This window comes from Heterocephalus glaber, unplaced genomic scaffold (genome assembly GCF_053883595.1).
Source record: "Heterocephalus glaber isolate CG9 unplaced genomic scaffold, H.glaber_assembly_v1.0 deba00001687, whole genome shotgun sequence".
Taxonomy (NCBI): domain Eukaryota; kingdom Metazoa; phylum Chordata; class Mammalia; order Rodentia; family Bathyergidae; genus Heterocephalus; species Heterocephalus glaber.
The window spans coordinates 6,991,207-7,009,382 of record NW_028258412.1 but is presented as its reverse complement, the minus strand read 5'-3'; the positions used below and the strand labels follow the sequence as shown (position 1 = coordinate 7,009,382).

At 47.9% G+C, this 18,176-nt stretch overlaps 1 protein-coding gene across 1 annotated transcript; it reads right to left on the bottom strand.

The window, feature by feature from the left end:
* Positions 1 to 8,960: 8,960 nt before the first annotated feature.
* Slc35e4 (solute carrier family 35 member E4) lies at positions 8,961 to 17,978 on the bottom strand. Its single transcript, XM_004843457.4, has 2 exons — positions 16,685 to 17,978; positions 8,961 to 9,913 (listed from the first exon to the last, which is right to left on the bottom strand). The coding sequence occupies exons 1-2, from the start codon at positions 17,301 to 17,303 to the stop codon at positions 9,480 to 9,482; spliced, it is 1,053 nt and encodes a 350-aa protein (XP_004843514.2). The 5' UTR covers positions 17,304 to 17,978; the 3' UTR covers positions 8,961 to 9,479.
* Between the last annotated feature and the right edge of the window lie 198 nt (positions 17,979 to 18,176).

The following is an 18,176-nucleotide window of genomic DNA, read 5'->3' as shown; positions in this document are numbered from 1 at the left end:
GAAAATGGAAAGATATCCCTTGTTCTTGGGTAGGAAGAATGAATATTGTGAAAATGGCCATATTTCCAAAACTGTTGTAATTAATGCAATTTTGATAAAAATTCCAACAGCATATCTCACAGAATTAGAAAAAAAATGATCCTATAATTCATTTGGAACCACAAGAGACCTAGAATATCAAAGGCAATTCTGGGAAAAAAGGGCAAGGCAAGTGGCATCACAATCTCTGACTTGAAATTATACTACAAAGCTACTGTGATCAAAACAGCATGGTACTGGAAAAACAAAACAAAACAAAAAAAAACAGACCTAAGGATCAATGGAACAGACTAGAAGATGCAGAAACAACTCCAGACATATTCAGCCACCTTATCTTTGAAAAAGGACCATGCTGGGGATTTAGCTCAGTGGTTCCAGCTCCTGCCTCGAAAGCACAAGGTCCTGAGTTCGATTCCTGGTACCAAAAACAAAATGAAAAAGGACCTAAACACCTTTACTGGAAGGCAGATAGCCTCTTTAATACATGGTGCTGGAAAAACTGGCTTTCCACATGCCAGAGATTGAAACTCAAACAATATCTTTCACCATGCACTAACCTAAAATCGAAATGGATCAAAGATCTAAATATTAAAACAGAAACACTAAATCTGCTGGAAGATAGAATAGGTAGGAATCTCGAAGACATTGGTGTAGGCAAAGATTTTATGAACAAATTGCAGAGGAACTATCACAAAGAATCAACAACTGGGATCTCATCCTATTAAAAACCTTTTGCACAGCAAGAGAAACCATCAACAGAGTGAAAAAACAACCCACAGTATGGGAATTTTTTTTTACCAGCTTTTCATCAGACAGAGGACTATTTTTTTTTCCCCAGTACTAGGGATCGAACTCAGGACCTTGTGCTTGTGAGGCAGACATGGTGCCACTGAGCTAAATCCCTGGCCCCAGGATTACTATCTAGAATATATATTTCAAAAAAATCAGATGCCCCCCCCAAATTTAAAGACTCAATCCAAATATAAGCATCTGAAATGAATAGAAACTTCTCAGATGAAAAAGTAGAAATAGCAAATAAATATATGAGAAGTGTTTAACATCACTGGTCATTTGAGAAATGCAAATTAAAACAATGCTGAGATTGCATCTCATTCCAGAAAGAGTGCGTGTTATCAAGAAATCAACCAATAACAAATGCTGGAGGGGCTGTGGGGAAAAAGGAACCCTTCTTCATTGTTGGTGGGAGCATAGACTGGTGGAACCACTGTGGAAATCAGTGTGGAGCTTCCTCAAAAAACTAAAACTAGAGTTTCCATTTGACACAGCTATTCCTCTTTTTGGTATCTTTCCGAAAGAATTATAAGCATCATACCACTGCAATATATGCACACTCATGTTTATAGTGGTACCGTTTGTAATAGCTAAATCTTGGAAATAGCTCAATGGTCCATCAACTCACGAATGGATAAAGAAGATGTGGGGTTTTTTTATACCATGGAGTACTACTCTGCCAGAAAGAAGGATGAGCTTGAGACATTTATAGTTAAATAGATGCACCCTGAGACCATACTCTTAAATGAAATAAATCAGACACACATGTTTAAAATACCATATTGTTTCTCAGCTGTGAGAAACTGAAAATGGAAATAAGGAATAAAATGTATACTAGGTATTGGAAAATGGGAAGAAAGGGAACAGGGAGGAGGGAAGGAGAAAGGAAGGAAGGAAGGGATTAAAAAAGTAAAAATAGGGCCAGGGCTTTAACTCAGTGGTTTTGCTGCCTGCTGTGCAAGTGCAAGGACCCGACTTTGATCCCCGGTACCAAAACAAAAAAAAAGTAAAAATAGAAGGAAAAATGGAAACAAAGCTTTTGTATGAAGGGAGGAGAGGGGGATTATGGGGAAGGGGCTTGAGGGGAGGGTGTAATGGGAAAAAGAAGTGGGATGTATCATGTACAGATGTGAATTCCCTATGATGAGTGTTATCATTACGTATCCCTAAAACGTACCAATAAATATTTTGCTATAAAAAAATGTTGAGAAAACAAAAACAAAATAGTTACTTAGCAATTGCAAAAATGTCTACACATTGGTATATGTGTGTCTTTACTGCCAATTTGTGCTATTTTGGACACTCCCCTTGCAGCCACTAACATCTAACTAAAAGCAGTGCTCAGAGGAGGCAGGAGGTTCATGAGGGTTGTGGCAGACAAGATGGGGTAGAGGGAGACCTACATACAGAAGGCTCCAACAGACATAGACACAGGGAGCAGGCATGGTTCCATATAACTGGACAGGTCGGGGCAATGGGGTGGTCTTGGAGACACTTTGGATCATCCTTGGCTTCAAATACCAGGCCAAGGAACAAAGTCTTGTTGTATCTGGAGTGGAGAGCAGGGAAGGGCACCTCAGGCCTGACTGAGCAAACAGTTGCTAATTGCTTTCGTGTAGAGGAGTGGCTGGCACGATCCCATTCAGTGGGAAGCTCCCACACTAATTCCTCACACCCTCAGGCTATGTTCTCACATACTCTGTCACTCAAGCAACAAACATTCACTGTTGTGGTAGCCCATCTCAAAGATGGCCTCAAGGATTCCATCCTCTGGTATTCATGCATTTGTGAAGTTAGTTCCAGGAAGCACACACTTAATAAACTTGCCCTGTGTAACCAACCAATAAAGTATTGAGAATTTCAAAAGGTCAGAGTATGACCTCTGGGATAGCTCTTTACTACCTTTCTCTCTTTTTCAGTACTGGTAATTGAAGCCAGAGGTATATCCCTAGCCCACCCTACCTCCAATCCCCACCCCCATTTATGATTTTGAGACAAGAGCTGAGCGTGGTGGCACATGTTGTGATCCCAGCACTCAGGAGGCCAAGGCAGGAGGAACACTGAGTTTGAGGCCAGTCTGGGATATATAATGATTGCAAGGCCATCCTGACCTATATAGCAAGACTTTGTTTCAAAAAATTAAAAACAATTTTTGAGACAAAATCTCACTAAGTTACTAAGAAACCCAGGCTGGGCTCAACCTTGTGATCTCCCTCCTTCCTAAACCTTGTAGAGTGCTGGGATTACAAGCATGTGCCTTGCTCTCTTTGTTGTTGTTGGCTGGCCTTGAACTCATGGGAATCCTCTGCCCTCAACCTCCCAAATGCTGTTGTACAGGTAGCACAATGGGACCTGGGAAACCACTCCCCTCCACCCGCTTGAGTTTGGGCAACAGCCCAGGGCCAATCTTCCTTCCATTGTTCTAGGAAAGAGAAAGTAAAATCCTGAAGACCCAGGAAATCTCTGAAGCAGGCAAGAGCACCCCTATGTAAAATGACCTGACCTGACCTTGAGTAACCCTTTCCCCAGTCTAACCTTATTAAAAGTTTATAAATATGGACTACATCTTAGTTAGGCATTTTGGCACATGCCTGTAATCCCAGCAGTTGGGAGGCTGAGGCAGGAGGATCACTGTGAGTTTGAGGCCAGCCTGGGCTATATGCTGAGTTCAGGGCCAGCCTGAACTACAAAACAGGCCTCATACATGTGACTTAATCAGAGTGAATTCTGGGCCATGCATGCTCATTGAAAGCCCCTGAAATGACTCAGTATCCTGTCAAACATTCCTGTCAATCATACCTAGAGACTCAAGTTAAAATACCCAGGCTGGAGTGCACTTCTTTTAAAATCTGAAAGCCTGATTTATCTGTGTGCTATGTGATTTTTGCTTTCCTGTCACTGCAGCACCACTTTTCTGTTGGCACCACATTTGTGTGTTGGCATGGACTTACCTTGAGCACATCTTTTTGTGATCTTCAATAAATGTGGCTGCTTTTCTTTACCCATTGGACATACATTTGCAGTTCTTTGCTCACTGTACACAAGAGCCTGGAATCTATTATCAGGACATATCCTGTTGCAGAATTCACAAGATCAGAGAGACCAACTGGGAAACAGAGGGACTTTATTAGGTGCACTAAATCAGTTGGACTCATGTCCAAAGGGCTGAGTGTTTAACAAAGGAAGGGCTCCAGTTTTTACACATTTTGTCAATGGGATTGGTGCAAAATGAGACAAAGGCAATTATTTACTCAGTGGCAGTTTAACAGCTTAGCCTTGAAAGAACACAGATATAGGGAATTCCAGGATGTTATAAGACCTTGTTTATAGGAACAGGTTTTTGACCTTATCAATACCTTTTGAGAGAAAACAGACTCCACAATGTCACAGGACTGTTTGCAAGAATCTTGCTATTTATTTTATCTGTAGGACAGCAGAGGTCAGTAGTTATGGGGAGGAAGAATCGGAGAGGGAAACTGCATGAAACTGTAAGAAATTGCTTAAGGCTCAGGGAGAAAAATTTGATTTTCTCTAAGTTCTGCTTTATTCCCCCCTTTGATGCTCTCTGCAAACAAGCTTCAATAGAAGGCTTCAACAGAGAATAGAGTTTCAATAGAGAACTTCCCATGACCTTTAACAAATGTAACTGTTTGCTACTTACTACTAGTTGTGCACTTGTCAACTGTTTCCTCCTTGAACACAAATCCTAGACTATTATTGGCCCATTCTACTGTAACAGGTTCAGTTCCCAATACCACAAAATAACAACAAAAAACCCCACACCTTAATTTTCTTTATTTCCAATTATAGAAAAGGATAATAGCAAATTCTATAAGAGAGCATAAGTGGGTCTGGGGATATAGCTTAGTGACAGAGTGCTTGCTGATGAGCATGTGTGAGGCTCTGGCTTCCATCCCTAGAACTGCAAAAATGAAGAAAAAAAGTATTCTGGTGGTCTGAACTAAAGAGGTTAGTTTCATAGCGAGAAAAAAAGTTGAATAAAGTAGAAATAGAAACCAATTAGCTGGTCATTTCAAGACTATTTCTTTGCAAGGTGGGACAGAATGCTAGAGCAGAGCTGGGGATGGTGGTGGACCCCTGTAATCCCAGCACTCAAGAGGCTGAGGCAGGAGAATCACTTTGAATTCAAGGCCAGCCTGGGCTACATAGCAAGACTGTGTCTCAAAAAAAACAAAAATAAAAAACAGAGGGTAGAACACCAGAAAAATAACTGGTTAATGTCAGGTTAATTCGGGTCACTTTTTTGCAAGGATTAAAGCAAAGAGAACTTAATTGTCATGGCAGTTGAAAGGGGCCTGTTTGGGAATTTGGCTGTTATTTCCTCCTTTCTTTATTCTGATTAAGGCCAGGTAACACCATAGTTTCAGTTTGGTGTCATGGAACTCCATGGTGACTCCATTTTAGTCCAGTGTATTGGGGCTTACTATAGTAGCTGAGTCCAAAGTAATGGCTTCCTATAAGCTTTAAACAATTTATCACCCCAAATTGATACAACTAATACTCACTCTGCCCCCACTACTTTTGTTTTGTTTTGTTTGGTACCGGGGATGGAACTCGGGACCATGCACTTGTGGGACAGGCGCCGGAACCACTGAGCTAAATCCCTGGCCTGCCCCCACTACTGTTCCTACTGCCGTCTATGTACTTGGATTACCACAACAAGTCTTCCCCATTCTCCCTGCCTCCTCTCAAGTTCTTCTAATTTTTCCTTTACAGAGGCTCTAGGCTAAACTGAGGGTACATTTATTAAGAAATGTTTATGAAAAATCATGGCTCTTTCCAGCTCAAAACTTTGCATGGCTCTTTATGAAGTGGCCCTCAGTTAAATATTTGTGTTATATTCGGAAAGCATTTACAACTGAGCAGGAACAGACCAATGGTGGAGTTTCTGGTGTCTCAGAGATCATTTAGGGGTAGAGAGGGAAGCAGGAAGTCCTTGTTTGCCCCAGCCTCCTAGAATGACAATCTAAGGGCCACCAGGGACAGATGGGAGGGGCACCCTGGCAGCTGGGGCTGAAACAAGGCTTTGTTCCCAAGTCCACAACGGCAGAATGCCCAGCATAGCCCCAGCTCCCCTGGCTCCCTCCAGGGCAGGGTAAGAGGGGAGGCTGGACATCCACCCTGCTCTGTGCAGGCAGAAGCATGCCCTGATGGTGGAAGGTAGACAGGGTAGGGGACATAAGATAGGAGCCTTGGGGACACTGATTGAGTGCCTACCATGTTTGGGGCATTATTGCCAATTCAGCCCATTACAGATTCCTGCAGCTGGATGTGATTAGGTTGTGTTGCTACCCCGATTAATACACAGAGGGAAGGGCCCTTGTCCTTGACCACACAGATCAGTGTGCCAGAGCAAGGATTTCCACACAGGTCTGATTCCAGAGCTACTGTTTTGGGCTGGTACTATACCTGCCCCCTCCACAATTTCACTTTTCACAGTTTGTGTTACCCAGAGTCAACTGGAGTCTGAAAATGTTAAAGGGAAATTTCCAAAAATAAATAATTCATAAATTTTAGATGGTGTGCCACTCTGACTAGCATGATGAAATCTCACAGACTGTCCTGCTTCTCCCCACCCTGGAGGTGAATCATCCCTTTATCCAGTATATCCTTACCACACCCAATATGTGCTCATTATTCTTCACTTAGTAGGTGTTTTGGTTATCAAGTCATCACACTCACTGTGGTATCACAGTTCTCCTATTCAAGTAATCTTTGTTTCACTTAGTGAAACAAGGGCCCCACACACCTCTAATCCCAGCACTCCCTGTAATCCCAGCACTTGGGAGGCTGAAGCAGGAAGATAGGATCACCTTGAGTTTGAGGCCACCCTGGGCTACATACTGAGCTCAAGGCCAGCCTGAAGTACTTGAACTATATAGTCTCAAAACAAAAACAAACAAACAAAAAAAGAAAGCAAAGAAACCCAAAGTGCAAGAGCAGTGATGCTGGCAATTTGGATATACAAAAGAGAAGCTGTAAGGTGCTTCCTTTACATGACAAAGTGAAAGTTCTAGATTTAATAAGGAAAGAAAAAAAATCTTGTGCTGAGGTTGCTAAGATCTACAATAAGGATGAATCTTCTGTGAAATTGCGAAGAAGGAAAAAGAAATCCTTGTTAGTTTTGCTGTTACACTTCAAACAGCTAAGAGAGCAAAGGCATTAAATCTGTGTTATGTGTGAGAAGAAAAACATCGAGTACCACCTGCCTTGCAAGCACAAGGTCCCACGTTCAATCCCCGGTACCAAAAAAAAAAAAATATATAGAGTATATAGAGTTTAGTACTATCTGCGAGCTCAGGCATCTACAGGGGTCTTGGATAAGGAGGACCACTGTGTTGTGTTCCACCTGCTCCCTGCCACACACTGTGCCCGTACTTGCTATGACAATTAGCCCCCACAAATGAGGAGGGGTTCCGAGTCACTGAGGAGGCTCTGGGCAACCAAAGCTAGCTATCCTTCTGTTTTGTCTGGTCAAGTCTGAGAGTGCAATCCAGAGGTGCTCAAACTGCACAGGGACTGGGCTGGGCCTGTGGTATCTCTGAGTCACAGGGAGGGTGGTTGGTGGCTGACTCAACACAACCAGGTCCACTTCCCCTCCTGCAAGGCCAGCTGGAGGAGTCTGGGACCAGGAAACTGGCTGGTACAAGGGTTATTTACAGATTCTTGTTACATGAAGGAATGAGGGACTTCTCTGAATCCCAGTCCTCCTACATCCCAGCCCCAGCCTGGTCTAGCTCCCCATCCTCAGGCCAAAGGGGCACCATTCTCAGGGAGAACTTCAGAAAGGGGGAAGCAGCTACCTATGATAGAAATAGAACCAGCTAGCACTGTCATCTCCTTCCTCATCTGATACTGACCACTAGCTCTTCATTCAAATCTTCCCCTTGGGAATTATCAGACACATTTGGAAACTGAGGCCGAGAGGGGAGGCGCACAGTGAGGTACGTGGGCAGAGCTCTTAGGTCCCAGGTCTCCACACTCCAGTCTGGGTCCTTATTTTTCTTTCTTTCTTTTTTGGTACTGGGGATCACACTTGGGACATTGCACTTTTGAGGCAGGGGGCGGAACCACTGAGCTAAATCCCTGGCCCATGGGTCCTTATCTTTAACAGGTGACCTCTGGGAAGGGTTAATAGATAGGAGGCGTTAAGTGCATAGAGCCAAGGAAAAGCTGAGAGGTGATGTGACAAAGTTGCGGGGGAGCGGTTCCCATCAGTGAGGCACCTGGAGTGGGGCAGATTCCTGCTCTAGATTATCTGCATGGGAGCCCTGTTGCCTGCAAGACCCTTGGGCTGACCGGAGGATTTCCTGCTGCATGCTCCCTCCTCTGTGAAGCCACCTAGACTCCTTACCCTGTGCACCCACAGCTTGGGTATGGCCTCTTGTCAACACCTTTTCTCTTTAGGCCCTCTTTAAAAAAGAACAGCATGGGGGCCTGGGATTTAGCTCAGTGGTTTCACTGCCTGCTGCGCAAGTGAAAGGACCCGTGAGTTCGATACCCTATCAAAAAAAAAAAAAAAAACAGCATGGGGCCAGGGATTTAGCTCAGTGGTTCTGCTGCCTGCCTCAAAACAGCAAGGTCCCTAGTTCAAGCACGGTACCAAAAATAAACAAAAGGACAGCATGTTTACGTTTTCCCCCTGAGAAAGGGGTAGGCAGGAGAACAAAGGATGTGCAGGAAGAGGGCCCCAGAAAGAAGGAACAGAATGCAAAGACTCCAGTAGATGCCCCCAGTGTTGTCATGAGACTGGAAGCTGAAACCCAAGGGGAAAAGTGAGACAGGATTCTAGCAAGGTTACAGGACCAGATTCTGAGGGCCTTGTGGTCTAGAGTGGCAAGTTTTGACAGAGCAGTGTGGAACCACAGGGCATGTATGTTTTAGAAAGATCTCTCTGCATGGAAGATGCAGGAGACAAGTCAGGGCACAGCAAGGAGGGACCCACGGCTATCATCCAAACGATGCACAACGGCAGCGTGGAAAGTGGAGGGATGATAGACAATGGCTAGGCTGGGGACCTGGACAGACCGTGGCAGGTCCTAGTGCCTGCTGGGTAACCATCATTCTCCCTGTTTTTTCAACCATACCCCTAAGGAATGACACAGGTGTCCAAGCAAAAATAGTTTATTTAAGGACGGAAGACCCAAAACTGGGGGGCCTGGGAGTGAGGCCACAGCAGCTGCCTAGAGTTGGCACAGACTATCCCAACTGCCTGGAAGAAGCCCTTTCTCCGCTGCCCTCCCTGCTGGAGGAAGGATTGTGCAACTGTCAAGAATTATCACCATCATTATCATCATAACACGCTGAAGTCGTCAAAGTTTGCCCAGCAAATTTTGGCATAGCAGTTATTAATGAAAACAACTACTCCGACAAGCACAGTGACTGTGCCTGGTTTGGACCCACCATCCAGTGGTGGGTGGGGTCTGTGACAAGGTGAGACAGGCAGGGAGGGAGGCAGGTCTCTCTGGGAGACCCTGTTCCAGCCTCCCAAGCAGACCTACCAAACGGTGCCCATCTCTCTTGGCCCCAGTAGCAGGTGCCTGCTCTCCATTGTTCCCACAGCCATTGGCCATGGTTAGACTCAGGCTGGGGATGTCCTAGGTGAGACTCATGAGTTCCTCCAGGTCTCAAAGCCTTTTGTCAGGCTGGTCTCTCTGCCACAGTCCCCAGCGGACAGCCCATGAGGCCACAAACTCGAAGTTGTGGTAAAGGAACATTCCTGAAAGGGTAAGAGCAATGCCCATGTAGCTGAGGGTGCTGAGGTGGCTGCCAAACAGGAGTCGGGACAAGATGAGGTTGCCTACAATGGTGAGGTTGCCCAGGACATGGACAGTGAGAGCAGAGGTGAGGGCCAGCAAGGAGAAACTGGCCAGGTTATAGACCACAGACAAGATGCAGCTGAGCAGGACACAGGTCCAGAGGCGGGAGTCAGTGGGCACAGGTGGAAGGGCCACACCAGCCTCCAGCACCAGGGTGGCACCTGCCAGCAGGCAGAAGCTGGGCATCGAGGTGGCGTACAGCAAGGTCACGGCATCCAGCCTCTCCTCCTGTAGCAGGGCACCTAAAAGGAGGACAGTAGCCATCATAACTCTGTTCAGAGACAATCCCCACTCAGCCACCCAGTACGTATCCAAGGATGCTCCTCCAGGAAACCCACACGGATCCCTCTGAGTAGGGTCAGTAGCTCTTGCTTAACACATGAGTAGGGAGTCAGGAGGTGGGCGTGGTGGTGTATGCCTGTAACCTCAGCACTTGGAGGGCTAAGGCAGGAAGATTAGAGTCGAGTTGGAATTATGTAGTAGGGCCTTGTCTCAAAACACACACACACACACACACACACACACACACACACAAGCCAGGCATGGTGGCACACGCCTGTAATCCCAGCGCTCAGGAGGCTGAGACAGGGGGGATCACTTGGAGTTCTAGGCCAGCCTGGGCTACATAGCAAGATTCCGTCTCAATAAAACATACACACAGGGAGTCGAACCACTTAGGTTTATGACCTGCGTCCACTCCTGACCAGCTGTGAGTGACCTGGGCTCATGAGTACTTTACCTCTGATGCCTCCATAAAAAGTAAAACCTAACACGTGGGGTAACTAAAAATTTTAACAAAGATAACTTACACACAGCCTTAATAAGGTAAGTGTTCAATGAAACATTAAAAAAAAAAAAAAAAAAAAAAAAAGCCTGGCTAGCCATGATGGCACACACCTGTAATCCTAGCACTTGGGAGGCTGAGGCAGGATTGCCATGAGTTTGAGGACAGCCTGGGCTACACAGTAAGTTCAAGGCCAGCCTGAACTCCACAGTGAGACCCTGTCTCAAAAAACAGAAAACAAAAAAACCAGCCTGTTACCACCCATTTCAAACCACTTCCTACAGGGTGAAAATAGTAATCTGCTTTGGATAATCAAGTAATCAATAAACATGAAAAGTGGGGGTGGGGAGTTAAAAAGAATTAAGATGTATAATACACATATACCACATATGCACATATACCATACGTATAGTACATATATACAACTCCCATGATGAATGTAATCATTATGCACAGCAGACATGTACATAAAAATAAAAATTTTAAATAATAAACATGAAAAGTCGCTAAAAAAAGAAAGAAAATCTGGTCTAGAACTCACTAGCCCAGGCTGGCCTTGTAGTGATCCTTCTGCCGCAGCCTCAAGTGGTGGGATTATAGGCATGTGCTGCCCCAAGGGGCTCTGACCCACCTTTCTTAGCCTCACCCTTATCACACCTACCAGGATCCCACCCTGCAGGTCCAGCTACCTAGAAGAGACAGACCAGTAGAGGGTCCTAGCAACTGCCACTTACTAGGCAAATGGCCAAAAGGAAGCTAGGGGAAGGGGAGAGGGGGAGGAAGCGTGTGAGGGAGAAGGGAAGAGACAGAAGAAAGGAGGAGGAGGAACATTTTTTCTTCTCAGTCCTGGGGACTGAACTCAAGGCCTTCACACTGAGCTACACCCCCAGCTTTGTTTCTGTTTCATCTTTTGAGACTGGATCTTGCTAAATCGCCTAGGTGGGACTCAAACTTGTGATCCTACTTCGGCCTCCCGGAGTGCTGGGATTACAGGTGTGCACCACCACACCTAACTAAGAAAAGATTTTTCTTAATTAAATTCTTTTATTGGTACATTGTAGGTATACAACACAATTACATTTCTCATTGGGAATTGTAAAAAAGCATTTCTATTTTTTTTTGGTACCGCGGATCGAACTCGGTCCCTGCACTTTCGTAGCAGGCGGCGAAACCACTGAGCTAAATCCCCGGCCCAAGAAAAGATTTTTAAAATAAATTATTTGGGCCAGGTGTACTCAGGAGGCTTAGGTAGGGGGATTGCCATGAGTTCAAGGTTAGCCCGGGCGACATAGTGAGTTCAAAGCCAGCCTGAACTACAAAGCAAAACCCTGTCTCAAAAAACAAACTAGAGGCCGGGCATGGTGGCAGACGCCTGTGATCCCAGCACTCTGGAGGCTGAAGCAGGAAGATTGCAGAGCTCAAGGGCAGCCTGAACAACATAATGAGATACTGTCTCAAACAAATAAACATAAAATAAAATAAAACAGTTTGACTCCAAAAGGTGAGTCCTAAAAAAGAAAAAAAAAAAAAGGTGAGTCCATTCTTTGCTCCATTCACTTATGACCATTGGGGTGACAAGGGGACAAGAAAGTCCTTTTTGGCTCTTGGCTGTCACTCCTTGTTTATGACTGAGCATCAGCCCTGTTTGCTACTCACACTGGAGCTTGTCGAGTTAAATCCAGGACTAAGAGATAACCTTTCAGCTTTTTAAGGAAAGAGGGGATTCTGCCACTGTGAACAGGTGTGACTGCATGCATGCTTCCACTGGCCACTTTGCAAAGGAAGTGGAGCCGTGATCAGCATCAGACACAGCCCAGCTACCGTCATAGTATTCACATGAAGGCTGTGATGGTTTGGGGCCTTCTCCATATGTCAGAGGACAGAAATGAGTAATCCATATAGATCCCCACCCGGAGAGCCTCTCCATTTACTGCCACACACTTTCCAAAGAGCTGCAGAGGTGCTTAGTCACAGGCTATGCTTAGAATAGGAAACTTTAGTCCTTTCTCGATTTCGTTCTGATATTTCAGCTTTGTTCTCTAGGCAACAGGCCCTCAGGCTCAAGCTTTTCTAGAAATGAACGATAATCGGAATGCCTCCCGCTCCAAATTTAGTGCCCTTACACTGCCTATGGCCTGCACGTTTATAGTTCCAACACAGGATGGCTTTGGGTTTGCGGGTGAACTTTACCTTTGGTGAATCTCATTCTCCCAGGGAGCCCCATCTAACCTTCCCATCTAGCCTCCTGGACATCTATCCTGCATCCCATCTGACCCCTTAGCTCCCCTCCCTGCAGCCCAGAGAAAGTGCTGTGATTCCATGAGAAGTGACTCACCCCCAAAATGTCCCTGTCTGCCTCTTTAGTGACCCCTCCCTTGCCAGCCCCAAACCCTCCTGCTGGGAGCCATTCTACATAATTTTTGGGAAAAATCATTTCACAATTTAATTATGATTAGGGCTAGTCTTCTTGCCTACAGGCTGGCTCTGACATGCCAAGATATAACTCCATTTTTGCTTCCAGTCACAGCTGAGACCTCAACAATCCCAGGATGCTGTGACACTGAAGGGCAAGATTACATCAACTGAAGACATCCTGTTTCTTTGAGAATCGTAGAAAGGTTTCACTTGGGAAGGGACAAATTCTTTATCAGCTTAACTCATCCCACCTACTGTTGTAAGAATGTCTTTGCTCATCTTACCATCCTAATGAACATAAGATCCTCAGGAGCATAAGATCCTCTTGGTCCTAGGATTACCTCCACCCTCCAAGACATCTGATACTTCCTCAATTATAAGATCCTTGTCAATTTAGGATTATTGCTACCCTCAGAATCTTCTATTACTCCCTATGAACTCAATAAATAGTGGCAAGGACTGGATGCCTTTGTCTTTGGTGCCCAGAGCAGCATTGATCAAGGCCAGAACCCAGCTTCTTCTCTAAGTCTTGTTTCCTGTCTTATATCTGAATTCTTTAATTTGCCTTGTGCTGTTGTGGCTCACAGGAGACCAGGACCCACTGCAGGGGTTCTGGTGACAGCCCCTTTCCCTGTTCCCTACACCCTCCAATTTCAACTTCTGCTTCTCCAAAGCCTTTTCGCTGTTATTTAGAGACAGGGTCTTGCTTTGTAGTGCAGGCGGGCCTTGAACTCACTATGTATCCCAGGCTGGCCTCAAACTTCATGCAGTTTTCCTGCATCAGTCTCCCAAATGTTGGGATTACACACATGCACCTCCACACCAGGCTCCAAAGGAGTTTTTATTTCAGCACTGGATAACACTCCCAAGCTTTGCCACACACAGACACCAGCTGACCTTCTCTGGACCCTGGCTACTTGGTGTTGGCCTGTTCCTTCTTTCCCCCTTCCTTGGCTGTGTGATTCAGTCACCCTTTCTTTGTGTCTCATGTATAGAATAGGGAGGGGGATGACATCCCTTTCACAGGAGCTCGGTGAGGTGCTCAACAGAGTGCCTGATAGCAGGCATAATGCTTCACCATAGCCGCTGACCTGATCTCCCATGCTCTGCTCCTGCTGGCTGGTACCCTGTGCCCTGGCATAGTTTATTGCTCATTCTTTGGTGCTATGTATGAAGAATTGGGCAGTGCAGCACCTAGCAAGGGCTCAGCAAGTGCACTATCATAATTACATTATTGTCATAATCATCATTACATGCCTTTTCCCTTAGCAGCCTCCTCTGATCTCTCCAGGAAGACCCACCCCTGCCACACCTGTGTCCACTTTGGCTCCAGAACTTCTCTCCTGCCGAATGCATCTCCTCAATCAGCCCAAGCACACAGAGAACAAGAACTGAATCAGGCTGCTCTGTGACACAGGAGGGTACAGCTGAGAACAAGCTCATGAGGCTGGGACTCCATTTCTCAGCTTTTTTATGAATAGGAGGGTGGCATCACCTCTCTCATTTCACCCCCCTGGACCTGCAACTGGCCCAGGTTAGAGGCAAACTCCTGGCCCTACCCACGGGTGCCTTATTTCTTCTCTTCCTGCATTCTTATCCTCTGCTCACCTGGTGTCTGCTCTCAATAAAGGAACTGGTATCAGCCATTTACACTCTAGTCTTACTCTGGCCCTGGGTCCTAGGACAAAAGAAATCTTTTCAAAACCCATTTCAGCCCCTGGATCCAGTTCATTTCTTCCCATCTCAGCCAGACTCCCTTTGGGCTGGGGATTTAGCTCAGTGGTGCCGCCGCCTGCCTCAAAAGCACAAGGTCTGAGTTTGATTCCCCAGTACCAAAAAAAAAAAGATAAGTCTGTACCAAAAAGAAAAAAAAATCTCCACTATTACTCTTGGGGCTGGAGATTTAGCTTAGTGGTTCTGGTGCCTGGTGCCTGCCTTACAAGTGAAAGGTCCCGAGTTCGATCCCCAGTACCAAAAAAAAAAAAAAAAAAAAATCTCAGCCAGACTCCCTTCACTGTTAGTGGGGCCTCCAGTTTCCTAAGCTCCCTCCTTAGAACTCTGAGCCACGCAGTATAACTAGCTTACCAACTAGGCTGTCAGAGCCATCAATAAATCCATCCTTTAAGGAGTAGCTGCCCTGTGTTAGGTCTCAAGTCAGATGCAGGAGACAGAGAGATGCCCCAAGGCCTATCTGGTGGAAAGTAGACAGGTAATCCAGGTATAACAATAATAGAGGGCATTCAGAGTCTAGCACACATATCGCCCTCCAGCCTCCCAGGTCAGGGAATTGAGACTTGGGAGGGAAAGGGCAGGGTTGCTGGCAGAAGCCAAGAAGATCCCAGGTACCCCTAGGCCTGGTTGGCCACAGTCCCTCCTGCAGATCTGGGCTGCCAGGGCCTCTGTGTGAGTTCTGAACATCAGCAGGTCCAACGTGGCCCTGGAAGTAGGGACCTTCTCAGCCTCATGTCCCTCGCCAGGAGGGCACTGTAGGATCAGGTTTCCTGGAGCCAACTCATGCCCAGAGCTCATGCCTGAGCTCAGGCTCCAGCTCATATAACCTGAGGGCAAAAATAGAACTGGGTTTTGGCCCTGCCTCCAGGCCCAGGAGGATGGGGACAAGTCCTCTGTCTCCAGGCTCTGAAGACATCAGGAAAAAGTTGAGCTCTGACTTCAACATGCCCTAGCTTCGGGCTGCCCCCAAGTCTAGCCATTAACCTTGGAGACCCCCTGCCCTTCTCTTTGTCTCAGGCCTGAGTCACAGATCTCAGAGCTGGAGAGGAGGGGGATACAAGAGTCCCCTTGGACTCCATAAACTGGCCCAGGAGGGGAGACTGAGGCCCACAGAAGGTCTAGCCCTCCCCAAGTTCACCCAGCACGTATGAGCAAAGGCATGGCTGGAACCCAGGCCTCCCCTAAGTAGGTACCCAGACTTCCCCTGGGTCTCCCTTGAGTTGAAGCAAAGAAAGGGTGGGGGCTATAAGTCAGCTAACCCTCCGTGCCACAGAAGGCAACCAGCTTCCATCCTCAGGCAGGCTGATCTAGCAGAGTCTAGCCTGGAGCTGTGGCCCTACCTGCTACTCAGAGGCCCACCGGCTCCTCTCTTTACAGCCAGAGCCCAGAATCCCATAGACTAGATAGATATCAAGTCCTTAGAAGCCATGTGATCCTGGGTCAGTCACAAATCTTTTTGGGTCTCAGTCCCATCACCTGGAAGTGGGGAATGAAGGTGGTGGCTGCTATGACAACTGAAGATCAACACTCAGCACTGGGCCTGTCACACTATAGTTCCCAGTAAACATCAGCACTTCCCAGACTCTGCCAAATCCTTGCCTTCTGAATCCCAGCTTACAACAGTCTGCTCTTTCTCTTTCCCTCCCTGGTCCATGTTTTCTGGCCTCCATCTGGGTCCAAAGCCTTATGCCACATCTCTTGAACAGCACAGACTCTTGAGTGCCTGCATTCAAACCTTTCCACTGCTGCTCACTAGCACATGGCCCAAAGCAAGCCCTTCCACCTCTCTACAAAAGGGACAATATGGTACCTACCATTAATCAACAGCTGTATTGGTAACCAAGGGCATAAAAGGGTTTACAAGGCATGGAACACAGATCATTGGCAACTATTATTAAAGAGTGGCTAGGCCTCCAGAGCCTAAGTCTGGGTCCTAAATGGAAATCACTGAGCTCTTGGCCCTCTCCGAACCTCGGTTTCCTCATCTGTAATATGGTACAACAGCCACACCCCCTCACAGGGACCTCCAAGCCAACCACCCACCTCAGCTTCCATGTCCTTAAATGGAGACCCGGATACTCACTCTGCTGAACCGACTTGAGGCCTCGGAGGCAGGTGGCCACCAGCAAGAAGCCACAGCCTGCAGGTGGTGCCCGAAGTTCTCCAGCCAGGCTGCAGGCAGCCCCCAGGCAGAGAGGGCCCATGGCAGCAAATTGCAGGGGATGGTGGCGACGGCCAAGCAGCAGTGCAGACAGGGCCAGTGTGAACAGTGGAGTGGTGGTAGTGGCCAGCTGTGCCAGGTCCAAGGGTACAGTGCTTAGGCCCACATTGCCACAGGCCATTGAGGTGCCAAAGGTGAGGCTGAGCAGCAACACTTGGCAGCGGGTGGTGTGTGGCATGGGGCGCCGTGCCCCCCAGTGGCACGCCAGTGCTGCCGCCAGCATGTGTAGCGCTGATAGCAGCAGAGGCCGCCCGAAGCCATGCACGGTGAAGATCCACTTGTTGAGGCTTGACATGCTGGCTCCTGCCAGCAGCCACACCAGCGCTGCCACAGCCACTCGGGTCCTGCCAGATTGCCTGAGGACCTGGGGGCTGCCAGGGGACCACTCGGGGGGTCCAGCCACCCGAGTACTTCCAGTCACTGCTACTGCTTCGGCTGAGGTCATCCTGCCTTCATGGTGCTCCAGAGGACAGCGGCACATCCGCACCAATAGGGCTAGAGCAGGAGGCAGGCTCCCCAGTGACCAGCTCCGAGCCACCAGAGAGGCTAGACACTGGGCCAGGCTAGACACTGTTTCTTGAACCCTGGGTCAGTCTCAGGTGAGGGCACCGATGCTCTTCCAGGCCTTGGCCGGTGGAGCTCTGGAAGCTAAGTTGATCGTGTTCTGGAGAACAGGCAGATCCGAGATCGTGGCTGCTGACTGGGAGGCCAGGAACTCTGATGTTCAAGCCTGGCCTAGGAAGCTCCGTACACCTTTCCGGGTGCCAGGCGAAGTCTCCACTCTCCTCCCTGCCCAGTGTTCACGCTATGCTCTTCGATGGAATCCTTTTTCCCTTTTCCGTCCCCAGGCCGTGACGGTGGAGATCTTGATTGCCGGACCTCCTGCGTGCTGAGGCCGTCACCAGGCCTGGTAGAGACGATGAAGGCTCCGAGCTCAGTGGTACCCAGGAGGTCGCGGCTTTCTGCCTCCGACAGTGCCGGGGAGATGCGGCTGACACGCGGGCTCCGAGCGCACTCCGACTCGTGCTAGGAGGTCCGAGCGCACTCCGACTCGTGCTAGGAGGCGAGCTCGGCTCGGCTCCCACGGGGCCTGCGATCCGGCTTGGGAACTGGCTCCAGGCTGCTTGGCGGAGGCTGCGGCTCCAGGCTCCCGCCCGGCTTAAAGCCCAGCCCCGCCAGGAGGGGCGCTCTCAGCTCCGCCTCCTGCTCCACCGCCCCACCCGTAAAATAGGGCTGAGACCCCAGCCCCGCCCCCTCCCCGCCCCTCCCCGCCCGGCCCCGCCCGGCCCCGCCTGGGTACCCAGGGACAATCTCGTCCCCCCCCCCGGGCCGCGCGCTTACAGTCCCTCCCCCA